The 24,484-nt window shown below is 45.0% G+C and overlaps 1 protein-coding gene across 1 annotated transcript in view; it reads left to right on the top strand.

Annotated features, from left to right (window-relative positions):
• Positions 1 to 24,484, top strand: part of LOC124776504 (muscle M-line assembly protein unc-89-like) — a 105,205-nt gene that overhangs the window by 60,989 nt on the left and 19,732 nt on the right. The window contains exon 4 of the mRNA XM_047251525.1: positions 18,253 to 18,380. Within this exon, the coding sequence (XP_047107481.1) occupies positions 18,253 to 18,380 (128 nt within the window). The remainder of the gene's footprint in view (positions 1 to 18,252; positions 18,381 to 24,484) is intronic.

Raw genomic sequence — 24,484 nt, 5'->3', positions numbered from 1 at the left:
TGCCACAAATTTCTCTTCTGTCCAATTCTATTCAGTACCTCCTCATTAGTTATGTGATCTACCCACCTAATCTTCTGTAGCACCACATTTCGAAAGCTTCTATTCTCTTCTTGTCTAAACTATTTATCGTCCACGTTTCACTTCCATACATGTCTACACTCCATACAAATCCTTTCGGAAACGACTTTCTGACACTTAAATCTATACTCGATGTTAACATAACGAGGTGGTAGTACAGTAAGAACAGGATGTCAAATGAGATATGGCACGAACACCAGCCACGCACGGCTCACCTGGCAGTAGGGGGCAGCACAACGCACCTAACATGAAAAATGTATGTTTTTGAAGGTGTCCGGATACTTTTGATCACATAGTGTTTTTAGTGCATCGATTTTGACCATGGTGAACTACGCCTTTGCGGAATACGGTAATATGGTACTACCGTACAGCTACGCTCGGTGGATTGGGAGGATTGCTCGTCTACTGTGTGGGGAGAGTTTTCCGTACCGTCAGACACCGTTGCGCGGAGTACTAGCGAGCGTCGGATGCGGGTACGTTTAGCACCAGCAGGGCCGACTGGGGTGCTCCACGGCGGTGCCGCACACCCTAGTTTGCAGCGAGGCCCACGAGAAAGGCAGGCAGCGGCGTGACGTCACGAGGATAGGTCTGAGCTTGCTAATAAAAAATGGTTCAAATGGCTCTGAGCACTATGGGACTTAACATCTGAGGTCATCAGTCCCCTAGCCTTAGAACTACTTAAATCTAACTAACCTAAGGACATCACACACATCCATGCCCGAGGCAGGATTCGAACCTGCGACCGTAGCGGTCCCGCGATTCCAGAGTGTATTGCCTAGAACCGATGGCCCACTCTGAGCTTGCTCGCCACCTCAGATCAGCAGATGATATTCATTTCTAAGCCTGTAAACTCGTAACTGGGTGTTTACGTACTAACGAGAACGACATATTCTACTGTAATCTGCTATTATGGGGCCTTATTATTTACTACACTGAAGAGCGAAAGAAACTGTTATACCTGCCTAACATCGAATGCGAGGGGTGGAGATCTCTTCTGAACAGCACGTTGCAAGGCATCCCGCATATGCTCAATAATGTTCATGTCTGGGGAGCTCGGTGGCCAGTGGAAGTGTTTAAACTCAGAAGAGTGTCCCTGGAGCCACTCTGTAGCAATTCTGGATGTGTGGGGCGTCGCATTGAACTGCTAGAATGGCCCAACTCCGCCAGAATGCACAATGGACATGAATGAATGTAGGTGATCAGACAGGATGCTTACATACGTCTCACCTGTCAGAGTCGTATCTAGAATTATCAGGGGTCCTTTATCACTTCAACTGCACACGCCCAACACCATTAAGGGGGGTAGGAGGTCAAACGGGCCGACTTGGAGCAGGAGAGGCACCACAGGACATTTTAATTTCCACTGTCTATACTTTTACAAATAAATTCATGAACCTTTGAAAGCATGATCAGGAAGGATTCAGGATTCATATTCATAGCAGTGGAAGTTCAAAAACGTAACAAAACACATTTTTTTACATGTGAAATTTCATCATTTTTTCACTTACTACTGACTGCATTTGTTGCTACAAGTACACTTTTCTTCCTAAGTAAGAGAGATTCTTCCATGAATTTTGCACAGCATACAAACTGTAGTTACATGTGTATGAAACTCTAGGGTTTATTTAATTTATGAAAAAATGAATGAATTGTTACATTTTAAACTTCATGTTTAGAAAAAACTCAAATTTTATAGTTTATTATCTCAATTTTTGCCACAGTTTTTACTAGATTTGGAAAATTCTAGAGTTTCATACACCTGTAAGTACTGCTTGTATGCTGTGCAAAATTAATCAAAGAATCTCTCTTACTTAGGAAGAAAAGTGTACCTACAGAAACAAATGCAGGCATTAGTAAGTGAAAAAAATGATGAAATTTCACATGTAAAAAAAAAGATATTTTCTACGTTTTTGAACTTCCACTGCTCTTAGTGTGAGTTCTCAATCCTTCCTGGTCGTGCTGACAAAGTTTTATGAATTTATTTGTAAAAGTATAGACAGTAGGAATTAAAATGTCCTGTGGTGCCTCTCCTGCACCAAGTCGGCCCGTTTGACGTCCTACCCCCCCCCCCCCCCCCCCTTAAAGAGCCGCCATCAGCTTGAAACGTCCCCTGCTGACATGCAGGATCCATAGATTCACGAGGCTGTCTCCATACAAGTACACGCCCATCCGCTCGATACAATTTGAAACGAGACTCGTCCGACCAGGCAACATGTTCCCAGCGATCAACAATTCAATGTCAGTGTTGACGGGCCCATGCGAGGCGTAAAGCTTTGTGTCGTGCACAATTGGAGAAAAGACTCAAGAACAGGACGTTTACGGCATGCCGTTAAACGAAGAAAGACTGGCCCCCTGGAACAATAGAGAAATACTTGAGTATCCGTCACAGATGAAGAACTGACCAGTCAACAGCGTCTTGCTTTTAAACGTTCTGGATTTGCCAGCACTCTTTGAAAGTGTTCCTTGGCTAAGGTGGTCTCATGTAGGAAAAACACTGGAGTAATATGTGCTGCATAAATTAGAGTTTAAGGAGGTTGTAAGTCGTGGGCTGGAGAGCTACGTGCCTGGTAAGTGCATAAAGGATGTAAATGAACCACCATGGTTTAATAACGAAATTCGGCGAATGCTGAGGAAGCAGAGGCTGTTGCACTCTAGGTTCAAAAGGGGAAGCTCAAATGACGACAAGGGAAGGTTAGTAGATTCGTGCATCTGTGGAAAGATCTATGCGCGAAGCATACAACTATCACCGTCACAACCTAGCAAAATATCTGACAGAGAGCTCGAGAAAATTCTGGGCGTATGTAAAATCGCTAAACGGGTCTAAGTCCGCTGTTGACCAGTCTGGTGTGGCAGTTGAAGACAGCAAAACAAAAGTTGAAGCTTTAAATTTCACGTTCAAGAAATCCTTCATACAGGGGAACTGTACAAACATACCGTCATTTGGCCACCAGGCAGACTCCTGTATGGACGACACAGAAATAAGGATACCTGGCGTAAAGAAACAAAAATTTGAAAACAAGTAAAGTACCAGGTCCGGATGGTATCCCAGTCCGATTTTACAAAGAGTACTCTACGGCATTGGCCCCTTATCTAGTTTGCATTTATCGTTAATCTCTCGCCCAGCTCGAAGTTCCAAGCGACTGGAAAAAAGCGCAGATGACTCCAATACATAAGAAAGGTGGTAAAAGAACGGACCCGCAAAATTACAGATCAATATCCCGGACTTCTGTTTGCTGCAGAATCCTGGAACATGTTCTCATTTCGATTATAATATACTTTCTTGAGACTAAGATTCTTATGTCCGCGAACCACCATGGTTTATCGCTCGTACGAAACTCGGCTTGCTCATTTCTCTCATGATATACCGAGAACTATGGATGAAAGGCAACAGGCAGGCTCGATATTTTTAAATTTCCGGAAAGCGTTTGACACGGTGCCCCATTGCAGGCTGTTAACGAAGGTACGAGCATATAGAATAAGTGCACAGATATGTGAGTGGCTCGAAGACTTCTTAAACAATAGAACCCAGTATATTGTCGTCGACGGAGAGTGTTCATCTAGAGACAACGGTATAGTCAGGAGTGCCCCAGGGAAGCGAATAGGTTCAAATGGTTCTGAGCACTATGGGACTTAACATCTGAGGTCATCAGTCCCCTAGAACTTAGAACTACTTAAACCTACCTAACCTAAGGACATCACACACATCCACGCCCGAGGCATGATTCGAACCTGAGACCGTAGCGGTCGCGCGGCTCCAGACTGAAGCGCCTAGAACCGCTCGGCCACATCGGCCGGCAGGAAGCGAATAGGACCGCTGTTATTCTCTATAAACGTAAATTATTTGGCGGCATGTTGTACAGAAATCTGTGGTTATTTGCTGATGATGCCGTGGTGCAGGGTAAGGTGTCGAAGTTTAATGACTATAGGAAGGTACAAGACGACTTAGAATAAATTTCCAGTTGGTGTGATGAATGGCAACTAGCCTTAAATGTGGAAAAATGTAAGTTACTGCGGATGAGTAGGAAAAAGAAACCTGCAATGTTCGAATACAGTATTAGCAGTGTCCAGTCTGACACAATCAGGTGAACCGAGCATGTGAAAATTGTGTTAGGGAAGGCAAGTGGTCGACTTCGATTTATTTGGAGAATTTCAGGAAAGAGTAGTTCACTTCTAAAGGAGACTGCATATGGGACACTGGTGCTACCTATTCTTGAGTACTGCTAGAATATTGGAGATCCGTACCAGGTCGGATTGGAGGAAGACATAGAAGCCATTCAGAGCCGGGCTATTAGATATGTTACCGGTAGGTTCAAACAACACGTAAGTTTGCGGAGATGCTTCGGCAACTCAAATGGGATTCCCTGGAGGGAAGGGACGTTCTTTCCGAGAAACACTATTGAGTAAATTTAGAGAACCGCCATTTGAAGCTGACTGCCGAACGATTCTACTGCCGCCAACATGCATTGCGCGTAAGGACCACGAAGATAAGATACGAGAAATAAGGGCTCATAAGTAGGCATATAAACAGTCGTTTTTCCCTCGCTCTGTTTGCGAATGGAACAGGTGGGAGGGGGAGGGGGGGGGCAATGACAAGTAGTAGCACAGGGTACGCTCCACCAAGCACCGCACGGTGGCTTGCGGGGATTCTGCGTAGATGTAGATACACACGGATCTTTATACTAGTCGTTTCACTGTGCGCTGATCCGAATGCTCTGTCCTGGACAGGTGGATAGCTGTGTCCACACATGCTGGCCTCTACTGCTGCATGTGGTTATAAACCGTCATAATTCGTGTTTATTCTACTTTTTCATGTAAACTGTCTGAAGGCTGTCTAGTAGAGGTTTCAGGCGCTCCGTTGTAGCGAATTACAGCTTCGTGTGTGTGTGTGTGTGTGTGTGTGTGTGTGTGTGTGTGTGTGTGTGTGTGAGTGTGTTCTAATATACTGTGGAAAGATAAGGTATTTCACTCACCTCACAGAATGTTGTCTTTATCTCTGTTATTTAGGAACATCCATCTAAATTGAATTCTTTGGAGGCAATGCTCTATGTACATCTGTAGGTGATTAACACCTGCTCCAGAAAGGATATACACACACAACCATTGAGGGATGTTGGTGTTGGAAAAGAGCCATTCCTGCCGTATAGATGGTGGAGGAACAGATGGTGGAGGAAGTTTACGCAGATAACAAACTGCGAGTCTGTCTAAAGAGTTGCCAGTCTTAACAGCTCAACTGCTGAAATGTCAGTTCATTTATTTAAAAAAGAAGTGACAGAGTAAACACGAAGACTCATTTGCTGCATGAGATATTACCATCGTGTATTGTTGAGGTGCGAGACTCATTCTTGCTACAACGAATATTGTATCGGTAGACCTCGCCTTAAAAGGTGTGTAATCTTGCTTTTAAAACGAATACTGCGGTGACAACAATGCAAATAACGGATAGAATACGAAATTCAATGAAATCTCCAGCTAAATAAGCTCACTCTCTTGTTATGAACTGATACTTTCTTCAATCAATACTGAACAGAGAACATTGGATCTTGTGTCGAATATACTACAAAATAAGCAACTAACATCATCCAACAATCCTTCAACATATATTCAGCTAGCAAGTTCCACAAACTATAGCGAGTAGAGGACTGTGCCAATAATGTAATGTTGGTAGGAACAAACAACAATACGATAACTGAGTTCCTAAACATGGGTGCACTGCACTAAAACTAGCTCTTTTTTATGGTACTGGGATTCAGTGAAAAACTATGGAAAATAGGGAGGGTACGGAAGAAAATGTAGCGTGATGTGCATAAATAGGCCGAGAAATCTAATACTGTACGATAACACTATTTATGACACATCAATAGAAATACAGCAGTCGAAAAAATCCAGGATGAAATTTTCACTCTGCAGCGGAGTGCGTATTTCCCAGGCGAGTGTTCTACCGACATTGTTTTGATTAATTTTTTGGTCCTTATTCCTCGTTGTGTTTGGTCGTAGTGGACGTCACATGACATCCGTTGGAGTTCGTTGTTGATTCCTTCACTCAGTTTTTTTATTACAGAGACGAGCCTGCTCTCTGAACAAACACACTGAGCTACCGTGCCGGTATCCGACTCAGCTACCCAAACGCGGCTTACGACCCGTCCCCATAGCGTCATTTCTGCTAGTACCTCGTCTTCTACCTGCCAAACTTCACAGAAGCTCTTCATTCTAGATACATCCCTCAGGCTGTGGCTAAGCCATGTCTCCGCAGTATCCTTTCTTCCAGGAGTGCTAGTTCTGCAACGTTCGCAGGAGAGCTTCTGTGAAGTTTGGAAGGTAGGAGACGAGGTACTGGCAGAAATGACGCTTTGGGGACGGGTCGTGAGTCGTATTTGGGTAGCACAGAAGTAAAGCTGTGAGGACCGGGCGTGAGTCGTTCTTCGATAGGTCAGTCGGTAGAGCATTTGCCAACAAAGGTCCCCAGTTCGAGTCTCGGTCCGGCACACAGTATTAATCTACCAGGAAGTTTCAGTCATAAAAATGTCTGTCACTCACCATCTGGAACAACCTAAAACTGGCGTGAGTACATAAACAGAATATAAGGAGAACCGTATGGCAGGTTGGTACTGCTCATCAGTCTCAAATCGCATTAGTGGAAGAGGCATATAAGTGTCAACACATAGAATTATGTACGCGATCATTTAATTGTCACGAGGTGTGAACAAACTACAGCGGTGTTAGGCTGGAGAGTTGAATCGTTCGTGTACTTATCTCTAAGAAACCATCAATTCTAAGTGATAGGAATTCCACACAGTGCAATGTTACAGAAGATGACTGACGGGTAGTGTCTGTTTAGTAGATCTGAGTCGCATTCTAAGTGTTCTGCCAATAAAACGCCATCTTTGGCTCACGCTTCCATGAGATATTTAAGATAACGTTCCGGGCAATACGCTTCTCGTGAAACGACCACAGTGATAAAAATTCCCGAAGTCAGAGTTATTGTGAAGATTTTCTAACAATCAAAACTGTTTCACCGAATTCTTTTATCAACAAAGTACTTCACTGTCACTCTTTGTTGCAATTATTAGCTTCCTAAATACCGATATACGTAACTACAGAATTAGTTTATAACTCCAGATGCTATTCTTCCATATTACGTTTCACTGGAGGCAGGAACACACGACCTTTTTACCTAACCCCATAAAAAGATGAAACCCCGTGGATTTATGTAGGTGACAGTGGCATCCACCGCAGAACAGGAGAGTCATGGGAAGCACGTCCATTCCAACGCTGAGACAATTTGATTTTGAGGAAATCACGGACGTCAGAAAGAAAGAAAGAAAGAAAGTGCAAAAAGTATGTGATTCACATTTATTGTAGTTTTCGCGTAGTCGTCTTCTGAAATCCCCGGAGGAATGTAATGAAAAATCCCGTACAGGTAGCCGCGCGGTCTAGGCGTCTTGTACGGTCCGCGTTGCTCCCCCCGTCGGAGGTTCGAGTCTTCCTTCGGGCATGGGTGTGTGTGTTGTCCTTAGCGTAAGTTAGTTTAAGTTAGATTAAGTAGTGCGTAAGCTTAGGGACCGATGACCTCAGTATTTTGATCCCATAAGACCTTACCACAAATGCCAAATTTCCGTTTCGTTCTCGATGATGTAACGGCAAATGGGAATATACTATCTGCAGCTAAGAGGACGGGTGGTGGGGAAATGTTACCTCAAAGCGGAAGCCATTGACACATCTTTGGAATGTGGCGTTCAGCTTGGAGATAGCCAGTCGGAATCCTGGTAATGGAAGAATTTTCTCTTCTTTAATTTGTGTTTTCATTCGATTCACACGTAGGATAGGGGTGGGGGTGCTGGTTGCAGTTACATTACAACCAAATAATATTAAAGAAAACACTCAGTGAAATAATAGGATTAAGGTAGTATTTCTATGAAAATCACGAATGGCAGTGATGTGATTAGTGCTAATTAAAGATGCTGAGATGAAGCTTCTGGAAAGTTCATTTTCGTAAGCTCGCAATACTTGCTGTGAGTGTGGGAAAGAAAGATTCATTGACTGGAGTCAATACTGTGATACGGAAGCAAGGGGCAGGGTAGGAGGTGATATTGAGCTGGGAATTATTTTATAAGCGAGTGTTGGAACAGGAAGGCTGCAGGCTACACTTATAGTGGTAATAGGAATGCGATAAGTGTTGTAATTTTGATCTAAGAAAAAATATTGAGATCTAGCACTATAGCTGGTATGATGCATGGAAGTCAGTGCCACATTCTGGATTACGAGGAAGGAACCTGTTGTATTGTTCATTCAATTTGGCGCTCTGAAGCGACGGTTTCTCCGAGGAACGTGGGGAGGGAGAGGGCGGGGCGTAAAGTTCTGGCTCCGCTTGGTTTTGTTAGCGTCAGAGAGTGGACGAAGATGGCGCTAGAGTTCGCTGTCGAAGCGTAGTTTTCTAACGGTCGCTCAGTCATCGCCATGCGATGTGCATTCCGCCCTCATCTGAATATTGGACCCGTGGTCGTGTTCCTAGCCATGAGTCGATTGTTTCACGGGCAAACAACTTCAGGGAAACTGGTGATGTGAAGAAAAGGAATCGTGGGCTTCCAGTACAAGTAAGGTCGCCCCAAAACGTTGGCATGGTAAGGCTCCCTCTCAGCGCTCTGCCCATAAACGTGCAGCAGCTGCCGGATTGTCTGCTCGCTGTGTGAGGCGAATCCTTCATGAAGAACAGAAATTTCGTCCGTAAAAATTGCCGGTAGTGTAGCAGCCACGTGATTTTGTTTGCGCGAGAAAATGCATATGAAGCGTATCTTGGCGTATCTCACGACACACTCGTTTTCTTTTGAGACGAGACTGACTTCTATCTTTCAGGATATGTAAACAAGCAGAACATGCGCTGTTGGAGCCTTGAGACCCCAGACAATTTCATCTGCTTCCCCTACAGTCACAAAGTGTGACTGTTTGGTGTGTACTACCATGAGATGGAATAACTGGTCCATGGATTTTTGAAGAAAAAGACGGGCAGTTACGGTCACTTAAGACCGTTATGTCCTCATTATGTAAGTGTTTTTCCAGCCGAAAGTCAACGAAGTGCATCTGGGAACTGTATGGCTCCAGCAGGAGGGCACACACAGCGCGTGTGTCAATGACTGTTTTGAGGCAACACTTCCCAGGAGGTCTCGCCTCGCCCTTGAAGGGCGACATGCATAGGCCAGCAGGGTCGCCTGATTTAGCCCCTGCGACTTATTTTTTAGGAGGCTGTCAACCATCACTTATTTACAACGATCGTCCTAGCACCCTGGCTCAGCTGAAGAACCACATTCGTCAAGCTGTCGCGAACATACCCATCGATATTCTGGAAAGAGTCGAACGAAACTTCAGCATTCCATTAATGCAATATATTGAGAACAATTGACGCCATCTGACTGATACCATCTTTCAAACCGTGTAAAGTAAAATTTAAATAGTGCACTTGACGCTCCTCAAAGAATTGAATATACATCTGCATTAATTTCTTTAACTGCATTCCTAAATAAGCATGTTACTGTACTTCACCCTGTATTTTCCTTGGTATAAAATACAGAGGGTGCAAGTGGTGAGTTGTTGCAGGTGCAGCTGCATCTCAGAATTGTGGAGAACTGAGGATACAATGGGGCTTTGATCTTTCATCTTATGGGAGGTGTTCGAGGTATCTGATGACAAGAGGGAATTTTGTCACCTTGCAGAAACCGGGTAGAAACTCAAAAAACCGATTCTCTGAGGCGTCTTTCTAGTTTCTGCAGAGCTTTCTTTGAACGGGAAACCTCATCTTGGCGAAATATACCACCTTTTAATGAAGTGAAATAAGTATATCAATAAAATTTAACAGCTCATTAACAAATTTTTGTGACATTTCTGACTGCAACGGCTTCACCTTTTACAATTACCGTAATTAACTATTACATTCAGCCATCCGTAGAGAGTGAAGGATCATTACTGGGCTCACATTTGGGAGTATGGCAGCTCGAATAGTCATACAGATTTTGATTTTGCTCAACTTCCTTAAATCACTTACCTTAGAGCAATTTCTGGGGTAATTCCGTTGGAAAGGACACTCTCAGTTTCGTTCCCCATCCTTTCCCGCAAGCCGAGCTAATGGCCTCTTCGACGGGGCATTAATCTTTAATCTACCTTCCTTCTTTTCTATTCACTGATAATAACTGTCGTTCAAGGTAAAATCTTCTGGGTTGTTACAAGCGTCATCTACAAAAAAAAAAAAAAAAAAAAATGGTTCAAATGGCTCTGAGCACTATGGGACTTAACATCGGAAGTCATGAGTCTCCTAGAACTTAGAACTACTTAAACCTAACCAACCTAAGGACATTACACACATCCATGTCCGAGGCAGCATTCGAACCTGAGACCGTAGCAGTCGCGCGGTTCCGGATGAAGCGCCTAGAACCGCTCGGCCAGCGCGGCCGGTCGCGTCATCTACCTCTTCACTTTCTTACGCTATCAACGTCTCGATCCCCGTTAGCTGAACAATGTCACAGACCAATGTCGCGTTCCTTTATAAACAGGTATTTTCCCGCCCATGCTCCGAAGAAGTGAAGTTTTGACTGAAAATTTCCGATTGGTATTGGCGGCCATCATCATTGGATAGCTAACGAAACATAGTAAGATGGACAAATCATCTTAGCCGTTGCCTTTAGTGTTTCCTTTAAGGAATTCAACTCAGATTACAAGCCGTCATTGTCACTGAGATGGAAAGCACACGAAGACAAAAGAGTTGAGCACTGCTTTCTTCTGTGTAGGTAGTGGTACGAAGTCGCATCTAAATACCTATTTGAGTCTGTGGGTTTTCTATACACTCTGTGCCTTACACTATGGCCAGATCTTCAGTAGACCAACACGGCTAGGAACGGGAGACCAATCTTACTTTCTACTTCGAAAGTGATGATCTTGTGACGATAAATGTCATTTAAGTAATTGTAGAATCTATGATGCTCTTTTTTACCGTGTGGCCAAATGACAAATGTAGTAGGAAGGTTCTCTATAACGTAAATACCTTAGGAGTAAAGCAGGCCACTCACCGAAAAACAGAAGCGTTGTGTCGTCGACAGGCACACACAAAGAGGTTCAAAATGGCTCTCAGCACTATTGGACTTAACTTCTAAGGTCATCAGTCCCCTAGAACTTAGAACTACTTAAGCCTAACTAACCTAAGGACATCACACACATCCATGCCCGACGCAGGATTCGAACCTGCGACCGCAGCGGCCGCGCGGTTCCAGACGGTAGCGCCTAGAACCGCTCGGACATCTCGGCCGGCTGAACACACAAAGAGAAAGGATTCGTTCCGAAAGCTAGGAAGTGTTCTCCCTTATCTTTTTAGTGTGCCCGTCGGTGATTCAACACTTCTGCTGTTTGGTGAGTGGTCTCTTGTACACTTAAAGTGCTAAAGTGTTTACAAGTAACACATGTGTCAGCCACTTAAAGAAACTAAGAAGAAGGCTGTAGCGGCGCATTACTTAATGCGTGTGATTCAGAATTTTCTGTACAAATGTCAGCTGCTGCCGCCTGCAAAAGCGAACCCACAGCAAAATCATATTGCTGATAAAATTCTCCTTTGTATTTAAAATAGCTCACTCACAGAAATTGTTCTACCAGGTCACACACGTCCGGAGCAACTTTGGCCCCTATGATCTCCATAGTAACTGCTAATAGGATGTTAGTAAATAAATATTTCACGTCGAAGCTTGTTAGAATGGCGGTCTCGGACATCTTCACAATGCAATACATTAGGTATAGTGGATAGGCAAAATAATGTGAACGGTGGTATTAATGGGATGGCTGCGTATGACGGTCAACAACGCAGGTAAGGCACGTGTCGCGCTGTGCTGTGCGTGTTCAGGTTGTTTACGAGTAGTGCACACTTCGTATTTGCATTCAGGGGCCGAGGTCGACGTGCAATGAAAGACCTAAAAGAGTTCCAAAGAATGTAGATTGTGGGGGCCCGATTAGCTGGAGCATCAGTAACCAGGACAGCCAATTTATTGAATATTTCAAGAGCAACTCTTTCACAGCCATGACAGCCTACACAAAACATGGAAAGATATGTTAAAAATGTTCAAATGTGTGTGAAGTCTTATGGGACTTAACTGCTAAGGTCATCAGTCCCTAAGCTTACAGACTACTTAACCTAAATTATCCTAAGAATAAACACACACACCCATGCCCGAGGGAGGACTCGAACCTCCGCCGGGACCAGCCGCACAGTCCATGACTGCAGCGCCTGAGACCGCTTGGCTAATCCCGCGCGGCTGGAAAGATATCATCGTCGAAACGTAGCAGTTGGCACAAATCAAAGCTAATTGACAGAGATCGTAGGACGTTAACATAATTGACAGATATCGTAGTACGCTAATACGAACCTTCGAGACCCCGTACCTATGGACACTGTCAGTCGAGAACTACGTAAAGCGAATATTCATGGACGGGCTGCTATACCGAAACCATTAGCGACGACAACCAACGCAAAGAAGCGTAAAACATGATGCTCGGAGCATAAATCCTGGACGGCTGATCAGTGGTAACACGTCAAATGGTCCGACGTGTCAACGTTTTCGTTATTTCCAACATCGGGCTGGGTTTACATCTGGAGAACGCCAAAAGAAGCCTACAATGCTGATTGCTTGATTCCAACGGTTACGAATGGAGGTGGAAGTGTGATGGTGCGGGCAGCCATATCATGGTATTCTGCTGGTCCCATCATTATTCTCAAAGACCGTGTTACAGCCAACGGTTATGTGAACATTTTAGGTGATCAGGCGTTTCCCATGATTCTAATGTTGTTCCCCAACAATGATGCCATATTTCAGGACGATAATGCGCCCATTCACACAGGCAGGACAGTACAATCGTGGTATGAGGAGCACGCAGCTGGAATGCAGCGTCTTCCCTGGCCAGCAAAGTCCCCGGACTTGAACATTAACAAACGCTTGTGGCGGTATTGGAGCACAAACTCCGGAGTAGATTTCCGCATCCCTCGTCACTACAGGAGTTAGAAGAGGTTCTTATCGAAGAGCGGCATAACATTCCACTGGAGACTATACAATCATTATATGGCAGTATTCCAAGAAAAACCGCAGCTGTATTACGGACAAATGGAGGCCCAACCTCTTATTAATAAACCATTCCCAAGTAAGTACAGCCGGCCGTTGTGGCCGAGCGGTTCTAGGCGCTTCAGTCTGGAACCGCGCGACCGCTACGGTCGCAGGTTCGAATCCTGCCTCGGGCATGGATGTGTGTGTTGTCCTTAGGTTAGTTAGGTTTAAGTATATCTAAGTTCTAGGGGACTTATGACCTCAGAAGTTAAGTCCCATAGTGCTCAGAGCCATTTGAACCATTTTTGATCTCCCACTCGAGATATGTTGATCTATAGAAGATATGGCAATGTTCTGGGACATGCAGTAAACAGAAAGCCTACAAACACATATAGGCGTATATCTGTCTCGTTGCATCACCACCGATCACAGAATCGAGCAATGCTCAATACATTGTCTACACTTTTCTTCCGAATTAGTGACAATAACGACCTGGAATCAGAGCTTGAGTACTTAAGAGATACTGAAAGCCAAATGTATTTTTGTTTGTCCATAGGCAGGGCTTCCAGACTAAATATTGTTAACTGGGATAATAAGAACTAGGAACTGCCTTCTCACTGTGTTAGGTTACCGCTCGTTTCTGGTATTACTGGACACGTAAGCAGAATTCTTCTGTTGAATGGCATGAAGACCACATTTTTCAGTCACAACAAAATAAGACATTTTTCGCCGCAAAACGGACTCAACTGACCACCTGTATACTGGGAGAACCTGTGAAGTGAAGCGTGGCTTTGGCAAAGTGTATGCAGGTGAAACTGAAAGGACAGATTAAACTCTGAAACGTACGATAGTGGAACATCAAGGGAACTGCGGCCTAGACACAAATTTCAACAGCATACTATTGTCAGTCAGGAATGCATGATTTATAAAGGCAAAGTCCGAGAGGCTGTTGGGATTACTAAGAAGAAAAGTAATTTCAATAGATATGACGGCAGAGGCTTCCAGCGTAGTGGCCTTCCAGCATCAAGGAAGTACGGGGGTCACTCCAAAAGAAATGCACACTATTTTTTTAATCCATCTTTTATTCTACATGTTTGAAAGTTTTACAATGTGTAGATACACCCTTTAGGAACAATATTTTCATTTCTCTACATAATTTCCATCCCTCTCAACTGCCTTACGCCATCTTGCAACCAGCGTCTGTATACTCGCACGGTAAAATTTTGGACCAACCTGTAGGAGCCACTGTCTGGCAGCGTGCACAAGGGGGTCATCACCTTCAAACCTTGTTCCACGAAGAGAGTCTTTCAGTTTCCCAAAGAGATGATAGTCACATGGAGCCAGGTCAGAACTGTAAGGTGGGTGTTTCAGTGTTGTCCATCGGAGTTTAGTGATCGCTTCCATGGTTTTTTGACTGACATGTGGCCGTGCATTGTCGTGAAATAGCAAAACATCCTACTTTTGTCGATGTGGTCGAACACGACTCAGTCGAGCCTGAAGTTTCTTCAGTGTCGTCACATATGCATCAGAATTTGTGGTGGTTCCACTTGGCATGATGTCCACAAGCAAGAGTCCTTCGTAATCGAAAAACACCGTAGCCATAACTTTTCCAGCAGAAGGTGTGGTTTTGAGTTTTTTTTTCCTTAGGTGAATTTGCGTGATGCCACTCCATTGCTTGCCTTTTAGTCTCTGGTGAAAAATGATGGAGCCATGTTTCATCACCCGTAACAATTCTTCCGAGAAATTCATCTCCAGCATTCTCGTACTGTTCCAAAAGTTCACTGCGTACCGTTTTTCTTGTTTCTTTGTGAGCCACTGTCAACATCCTGGGAACCCACCTGGCACGAACCTTTTTTGCCCGGCCGAAGTGGCCGTGCCGTTCTAGGCGCTGCAGTCTGGAACCGCGAGACCGCTACGGTCGCAGGTTCGAATCCTGCGTCGGGCATGGATGTGTGTGATGTCCTTAGGTTAATTAGGTTTAACTACTTCTAAGTTCTAGGGGACTAATGACCTCAGAAGTTGAGTCCCATAGTGCTCAGAGCCATTTAAACCAGTCAAACCTTTTTTAACGCCAACACTTTCAGTATTCTGCAAACACTTCCTTCCCCTATCCCATCGTAGCGTGACAATTCGTTCACTGTGATGCGTCTGTCAGCAGTCACTAATTTGTTAACTCTCTGCACTTTGTCTGGAGTGTGTGCAGTACGAGGCCTGCCGTTGCGAGGACAATCCTCAATATTGCCGTGCCGGCTTTCATCACGTAACCTGCTTGCCCACCGACTAACTGTACTGTGATCAACAGCAGCATCTCCATACAGCTTTTTTCAACCTCTTGTGGATGTTTCCCACTGTCTCATTTTCACAGCACAGGAATTCTATGACAGGATGTTGCTTCTGACGAACGTCAAGTGTAGCAGTCATCTTGAAGACATGGTGTGATGGTGCCACTCACGGGAACAGGTTGAACTAAGTTTGAAAACAAGTGGGAAAGATGTATCTATACACTGTAAAACTTTCACACATGCAGAATGAAAACTGTATTTTTGCAAAAAATAGAGTGCATTAGTTTTGGAGTGACCCTCGTAAATACGCAGCCAAGGTGGGTGAGGAATACATACAACGAACAGGGAACCACTCTGCGGCACGGCATTATTTTAATAAACACTTGAAATAGCTGTGTAATGGAATATCAACGAAGATTTGTGACACACTGGGACTCGAACCCACATTTCCCGCTTATCGCAAGCGGTCGCCTTACCATAAGGCTCTCTGAGCCAAACTTCCATATGCCGTCAACCATGTGTCTGTAACAGGGGTGGCTTAGGATTCGGCTCGTGGGCCGTGCCCCGGCACGAGGGTCATGCCGCTCAGCCTGGATGACCTGTTTCCCCACCATCACGTCACGCCACCATTTCTGAGCGTAGCGAACGCGCCGCATTTAAATGACAATACAACCACACTGCGCCAACTTCGTGTTATATTTCACATTTCTCAATATAGTTCAAAAACAAAGCAAATTTTCAGTATTATTAATTTCTTTCTGGCGTTCTGAAGACGTAATTTTTATCTGATACAATCTGTCCACATACGGGCAGACAATTCTACAGATCTTCACGCCCAGGCTGCCATGTGACCATGAATTATTTACTTTGAAAATCCAAAAAACGTCTTTCACACATATACGTTATTCGAAATATTGTAGCTCTTTCGCAACCTCGTTATGGAGACGTGGAAACTATTTGAGGAAAGCAATCTATCGCAGGTTCGAATCCTGCCTCGGGCATGTGTGTGATGTCCTTAGGTTAGTTAGGTGTAAGTAGTTCTAAGTTCTAGGGGACTGATGACCACAGATGTTAAGTCCCATAGTTCTCAGAACCATTTGAACCATTTGAAAGCAATCTAGATGTCCTGAACAGTTCTAACGTTAAAGGGATTTGTCTTTAAAACGGAAATTACATTACAGATCAGTTAGCTACATCTGTACATGCATAAGGGCACTTTAAACTGAAACGCCAAATGGTCTCAAAAACAGCTTGGAAACAGATGTAAGACCGGCAGTGCCCTAAAACTATCCTTGCAATTCTTTGAACCTCGAGTTTTCTTTAACGCCAGTGAGCTTAGGGAACTGGGCTGTATTTGTCAGAATACGTCCTACTACAACGCGATTTTCTTTTCGTAAATGCATCCCATTAAATCAGAAAGAAGTTGTTTCCCATCCTGCAGTGCCTTACTGTGGGCAGTGTGTAGTCAAGTAAACTAAAAATACGAGGTCTGCAATCCATTCTGGATATTCTAATTTTCGTTTCTGCACTCTTTTCCTCGTTCTTAATTCAACAACAGTGAGTTTTAAACCGAAAAATCGTTCCAGGTATGCGCCTTGATCTAACCAATGTAGCTTGCAGTAATATATAGTCTCCACATTCTTCGTTCAGTTCAGTCGAAAACTGTTGCAACTGACAGTGCAATAATTTGTGCGACTTCAGATAGTTTTCTATTCGTACCACCAATTTCTCCATGTGCTCCACGCCTGCTAATTTAGCACAGATTGCTTCTTGTTGTACAGAACAATGAATCCCGTTTGTCGATCCCTGTAATGTTTCATTTACTTTTTGCCAACTAAATATTTAAATTCTTTTTGCATGGTATTGTAATGTTGTTTACAGCAGGTCTGGGGTACCCATCGCTTATGCGACTGCATGAAAATGGTTCAAATGGATCTGAGCACTATGGGACTTAACTGCTGAGGTCATCAGTCCCCTAGAACTTAGAACTACTTAAACCTAACTAACCTAAGGACATCACACACATCCATGCCCGAGGCAGGATTCGAACGTGCGGCCGTAGTGGTCGCGCGGTTCCAGACTGTAGTGCCTAGAACCACTAGGCCACTGCGGCCGGCTGCGACTGCATAATACGCATCAGGAATTATGATCCCTCTCTCCTGTCATTCCAGTTAGTTTGTGAAGGTTTATGACGATAGATCGGTATATTGCGTTCTTTTGTGCAAACAACGTCCTTCATATCACGAAGAAATAGCGAAGGCTAAACAGCGCTGGCGACTCGATTCTGAAACATGAAGTTGACAGGCCGTGGTCGGTCCTGGTGTACAATCTGCACTCGTACATACATCGTGTCTTTTCCCGTACAGGGGAGACATTTTACTTGAAAGTCGCTTGCATGGACGTCCCAAGCAACTTTGCATCGTATTTCTGAACGACACAGTCACTGCAATATCGTATTTTCACAAATATTCCCCTTCCCCTTCCCTGCTTGTTTTGTTACCTAACCAGTGACGGTGGTCCACCAATAGCAGATAAATTTCACCCAACAACACCACTTCTTCAGAGTAAGCGTGGAGAAAGACACTTTTACAAGTAGCTGTGACCGATGTTTGAGAATGTTCGGATAACTGCGAACACCAGAAGATCCTGAAGAAGAACGCAGCAGAAACGTCCATTGTGTCAGAGGAAACTGAAGAGGAGCGTGACGCTGTCGAATAACCTACATGATTTCACCTTCTTTGACAATGGCGCGAGAACCTTAGAGTTATACAACGGTGGTGCTTACTAAACACTTAATTCTAATAGAGTGTTCTGTTTCTGATTTTCAGAGCCGGAGACGACAATTTTGGGTGAGCCTTTTAGAACGCACTGGCAAGGCAGCGGTATCAACCTGACGTGCGTAGTCCAGCCCCGGCGACAGCCAGATGATACTGTCCTGTGGATGCACGACGATTTGGTGAGTTGTAAAGCCAACGGTTACAGTTTCTGCATGCTCATTAGCTAATTAGGACGGTAAAGAAATAAGAAAGTGTAGTACTTGCATCGTCGACTACACCTGATGAAGTAATGGCTCAGCTACATAAGGACGGGGAAAGATATCGCTGACCTTATTTAAGCAACTATCCATTTGCTTGTCTGAGGCGCTTCAGTGGAAGCACGAAAATCCTGAAACGGTTTGCCATATGAGGCCTGAACCGCATTCCTTCCGAATAAGAATGCTGACTACAAAGCGTCAAACACTGAGCCAAGGCGCTAAGATAAAGAGAAGGAGAATGGCCAGTTAGCTTATGCCATTTGTCCACTGGTAATTTTCTGCAAGTGACTAAGATTCTTATGATACAGCCACAGGTATCAGACTGAACACATGAATTGTCGGACTTTGAAATGAAACTTTAAACCACAGTTACTCGATTCAAAGTAAATTTTGTTAAACATTATAGCGAATATTTGATGTTCTATCACATATACATCGCCCAGTGACGCACTGGAGGATTAATCTAACAGTCAAAGATATGTTAGGTTTTAGAATGCAGCTCCTGGATGGTCTTTTTGCACTTGCTTCACGATCAAAATCATAAAGAAAGAAAGACGTAGTTTTCATACTTGCAAAGGTGGCAGTCATGAGCTAAGGCCTGATGAGCTTGACGATGTGACTCTCTCTTCATAAACTATCAAATCTGGCATGAGTACTCAGCAACCACCTACCTTACCAAGTACACTGCCTGAAAAATTAATAACCCTTTTAGAGGTAGCCATTTTACTCAAGAGTTATTGTTGCAACAATGAATATCGAGTGCATGAAATGATTACCTTTGTAGATCAATAGAGGAAGCGATTCTGAGGGACCGGGTATCGAACCTTGCTGAAAGAACCATGTTAGTATGTGGTGTAGCTTCCACGGGCGGCTATGTAGATGTTGATTCTGGCATCCAGTCGATCGTACACATCGCAAATACTGTATACGTTATTCTGGGCCTGTTCGACCTGTTCGCGTAGTTCTGTAAGAGTTGTTGGTTGACGAGCGACACGAAACACTTCTCATCCCATCAAATCCCACAGGTGCTCGATGAGAGACAAGTCCGGAGATCGTGCTGGCCAAGGAAGTTGCTGCACGTCTTGGAGTGCACGTTGAGTTTCACAGGCAGTTAGTGGGCCAGCATTATCCTGTTGGAACTACATATCACTTTCCTGTCCAAGAAGGGCAAGAGGAGAGGTCTAACAACTTTCTGCACATACCGAGCAGCAAAGGTGAACGAGATTTGTAGCTTATTGCATGGCAGACCATAAGGGGAGAGGGGGAGGGGCAGTGAGTCTTGGAATAATACACTCTACGAGACAGCACTCACTCAGTGCGCTGGCCTAGCGCCAAGCCAGGCAGGTTGTGGCCACAAACTTTAAACCAAATTTGATGCAGTAATGTTACTCTGCTTTTCCTGTCTTTTTCCCACAATACAGAATCTGATGACTACAACTTTTGTATGTTCAGTGATTGGTTGTTTCCACAACCATGGAAGAAAGGCATGGAGGTACTCTTATTAAAAACATAATTTTATTTGTATTATTCAATTACAGTTAGTTTTAATTTCCAGAACCAATGCTGCTGAACTAAGACCTGTCAATTCATTATGGGGAAATGCCTTCAGAAGCACATAATAATTAATTAATATTAAATTTTAGTGACATAATATCAAGTTTTATTTATTTATAATCTGGTTCCATACTTAATTGTCCTCAAATATTGAAAAGATGTTTTGATGATTTTATGCTGACTACTGAAATTAATATCTTCAGATGTCCAAGCAGATACCCACCAGGAAGTACAAAAAGATTTCCTGCTCAAAGTTGTAAATTGTTATTGGGGAGGGTGATAGAATTGTATGTCACAATAATCTTTAACCATAGTTATTAGTATTAGCCATTACAAGAAAAAACTAAAATTTCTTGCAATATTATCGCTCACTGCAATACTTACTGATCATTGAGGGAGATGGAAGACTACCTAGGGTTTGTCAACAAGTGGCCATGAAAGTCTTAACAATTTTGTATGGAAGACTAACTTCACAAGGCATCTTGAGGCAATAATATGTAGTACCATGGAGGATAAAAAGACCATGTAGAGGAGAGTATTTTTAACTACAGTTTCAGAACTGTTTGCAACAACAACAACGCTGTACTATTGTACATATTGTTGTGTCGGTAGCTGGGCCGACACCGTGAAGTTGATGGCTGAAAATGAATGCTAGACTAACGCTGTAGCCGATAGGGCACGCAAGGCTAAAGCAGACGGGCGTGAAGTCTGGAACATGAGAACTTATAAATGAATAAGAAGAAAAGTATGTAGATGCTTATTACTTATCTTTTTATTGGTCCTTGGAATACATCTCTCTTGAATACTCGTAAGCTATAGGCACTGATACAAATGGCTCCTTGCTAGTTCGTAGCCATTAACTTAGCTGATGGCTATTCTGTCTCTCGGCTAATGAGAGAGAAAGGCTTCGTACAACTGGGCGGTAGCTAGGTTCTCGTACAACTGGGCGGTAGCTAGGTTCTCGTACAACTGGGCGAGTCCACTCTCGTATCACGAGACCTGCCTTGGTGGTGGCGCTAGGTCTGCGATCACAGTGGCGACACGCGGGTCCGACATGTACTACATGGACCGCGGCCGATTTAAGCTACCACCTAGCAAGTGTGGTGTCTGGCGGTGACACCACATTCCTCCCCCGCAAATCGGCGAACGGTCGTGAGATAAGGCTTCCGCCCGCCGTGGGGAGGACCACATGTTGACGTATGCGATGAGGTGGGGAGCCTAACAACAGGCGAGGCTGTGCCACCCGCACCCGGCCATACGGTCCGAGGGGAGCTAGGAAACGCCTGCAAAACTAGTCCAGGGTGCACGTCAACATGCGGTGTATGCGCCCGTAATAAGACAGGAGGGACCGAAGGGTCGATTTCCATGGCGTCGGGGTAGCCGACGCGCGATGACGTCATGTGGTCCGGAGCGGGCGGGAGTTCCATGGCGGAGGACAGCTGGTCACGGGAAGCGATCGGCGGCGCGTGACCCTGGGAGGCGCTTGGCGGCTGCAACGAAGCGTCGAACGCGGGCGGCGCCGGCGGCTGCTGCTGCTGCGGCGGCGGCGACGGCGCGTCGCCATGGGGCAAAATGGAAGGCATCGTCGGTAACACCTGGGGATGAGGCGAGCCAGTAGATGGGTCCCCAGGGCGCTGACCGGACGGCACCGTCGCTGAAAGCAGACGGGGAGCGGCAGAACCCGAGCGACGACAGAGGCGCAGCTGATTGAGATGCCGACGCACCTCACCAGAGGCCCCCAAAACCAAATACATCGCGCGGCCGAGGCAGCGAAGAATGCGCCCTGCGAGCCAACGCCGTGAACCTCGATAGTTGCGATAAAATACAACGTCGCCTGGAGCAAAAGCAGGAGTCTGCCGCTGCACAGGAACCTGATGCGGCGGATGCAGCAAAGACATCAAGGTGCGATGAGGACGACCGTGGAGCAACTCAGCCGGCGAGCGACCATCTCGGGGCTGAGAGCGATACGAAGACAAAAAGAGCAACAATGCGTCCTCCCGAGAATGCGACTCTTTCAATTTCAACATCTGTGACTTGAAAGTCCGGACCAAACGTTCAGCGGCACCGTTGGACTGAGGCGAAAACGGCGCGGATGTCAGATGTTGAATACCATTGGCCTGGCAGAATGACTGAAATTCGGCGGACATGAATTGTGGGCCATTGTCGGAAACAATAGTCTGCGGAAGACCTTCAATGCAAAAGATAGCAGACAACGCTTGGATGGTGGCGGAGGACGTCGTGGAAGACATCCGGACAACAAAAGGAAAATTACTGAAGGCGTCGACCAGAACCAACCATCGAGCATTCCAGAATGGACCAGCAAAATCAATGTGCAAGCGTTGCCAAGGGGAAGTGGCTTTTGGCCACGCAAAGACTTTCCGCGGCGGTGCGGACTGTTGTTCGGCACACGCCGGGCACGAAGAACACATATTCGTAATCGCAGCATCGATTCCGAACCAAGTACAGTGCTGACGAGCAAGTTGTTTCGTTCGCACTATACCCCAATGTCCTTGGTGAAGAAGCCGTAAAACAGAGGACTGTAACGAACGTGGGACCACGACTCTGGACTGATCATTATCAGAACGCAACAACAAAACACCACGTCGAACAAAAAGTCTCTCCTTGTGAGCAAAAAATCGGCGAACCAACGGATCCTCGATCCGAGACTTTGACAAAGGCCATTGCGTAGCAACAAAACGCAAAACAGTAGCAAGGACAGGGTCAGCAGCTGTGGCTGTAGCTACACGACGAAAATCAATCGGAAACGATTCGACCACTTCATCGGTTTCCGAATCAATGAACATGCAAGCAAGTTCGGAAGAATCGAATGCTTTATCCTCAGCAACAGGCAAACGGGACAACGCATCGGCGTTTCCGTGCTTAGCAGTGGACCGATACAAGATATCGTAGCGGTACTGCGAGAGGAAAATAGACCAGCGAATGAATTTCTGCGCTGTACGTGGAGGTACAGGCTTGGTCGGATGAAAAAGCGATGTCAAAGGTTTGTGGTCTGTGATGATGGTAAAGTGACGACCATACAAGAAATCATGGAACTTAGTAACACCAAACACGAGAGCCAAAGCTTCTTTCTCTATCTGTGAATAATTTCTTTGCGCAGACGAGAGCAATTTGGACGCAAAGGCAATAGGGCGATCATGGGAGCCAACTTTGTGCGCAAGCACAGCCCCGATCCCGAAATCCGATGCATCTACCATCAACAAAAGGGGTTTCTGGGGATCGAATGGCGTAAGGCAAGTATTAGAAAGCAACGCCGATTTCAACTGGCGAAAGACGCGTTCACATTCCGTCGTCCAGACGAACGGAACACCTTTACGGCGTAAGCGATGAAGCGGAGCTGAAATGGAAGAGGCATTGCGCACATATTTATGATAATAGTTAATTTTACCCAACACACTCTGTAGCTGTTTCAGATTTTGAGGGGAAGGCAAGTCTTGTATGGCACGGAGGTGCTCTGGACTCGGATGTATGCCTTGGGCATTAATGACATGTCCCAGGTATGGTAAGTCACGAGCAAAAAACACACATTTGTCCTTCCTCAAGCGAAGACCATTTTGCCGCAAGACCTGAAATAATGTTCGTAAATTCGCAAGATGATCTTCTTCCGTCTGTCCGGAGATCACTATATCGTCCAGATAGTTTGCTGCAGTAGGGACCGACGCACAAATAGTTTGTAAATATTGCTGAAACAAGGCAGGGGCGGATGCACACCCGAATGGCAGTCTTTTGAAGCGGTACAATCCAAGATGCGTGTTAACCACCAATACGCGCTGGGATTCGTCGTCCACCGGTATTTGCAAGTACGCATCGGCTAGGTCCAACTTTGAAAAATATTTTCCCGGGCACAGTTTAGCAAAAAGATCTTCCGGGCGGGGCAAAGGAAAAGTAGCAGTCACTAGCTGTGGATTCACTGTGGCCTTGAAGTCCACGCAAAGTCGCAATTTTCCGGAAGGTTTTGGCAAAATTACTAAGGGTGAGGCCCAGAGAGAAGCTTGCACACGTTCAATTACACCCTGCGATTCGAGATCGTGTAACGTTCTTGCGACCTCATCACGCAATGCGTGGGGAACATTGCGCGCCCTGAAAAATTTCGGTTGCGCGTTTACCTTCAGTTCTAAATGTGCTTCATAGTTTTTAGCGCAACCTAAGCCCGGTGCAAAAATGTCTGCAAATTCGTCACACAGCCGAGAAACACTGTCTGTAGGCACAGTCTGATTCACTGATAGGACCTGATTTACAATAGACATGTTAAACAACTTAAATAAATCTAGACCAAATAAGTTCACTGCAGACGAAGAACGAAGAACGTAAAATGACACAAGTTTTGTTTGTCCCTTGTATGTTGCAAGAAGGCTGCACTGTCCTAACACAGGAATTTTCTGTCCGGAATATGTAGTTAGCTTAACATTTGCGGAACGCAACGGAGGTTTGCCCAGTTGTTTGTACGTGTCGTG

The sequence above is a fragment of the Schistocerca piceifrons genome, chromosome 2, assembly GCF_021461385.2.
Source record: "Schistocerca piceifrons isolate TAMUIC-IGC-003096 chromosome 2, iqSchPice1.1, whole genome shotgun sequence".
Taxonomy (NCBI): domain Eukaryota; kingdom Metazoa; phylum Arthropoda; class Insecta; order Orthoptera; family Acrididae; genus Schistocerca; species Schistocerca piceifrons.
Note: the sequence above shows the minus strand (reverse complement) of the source record. Positions and strands in the feature narration are given on the sequence as shown.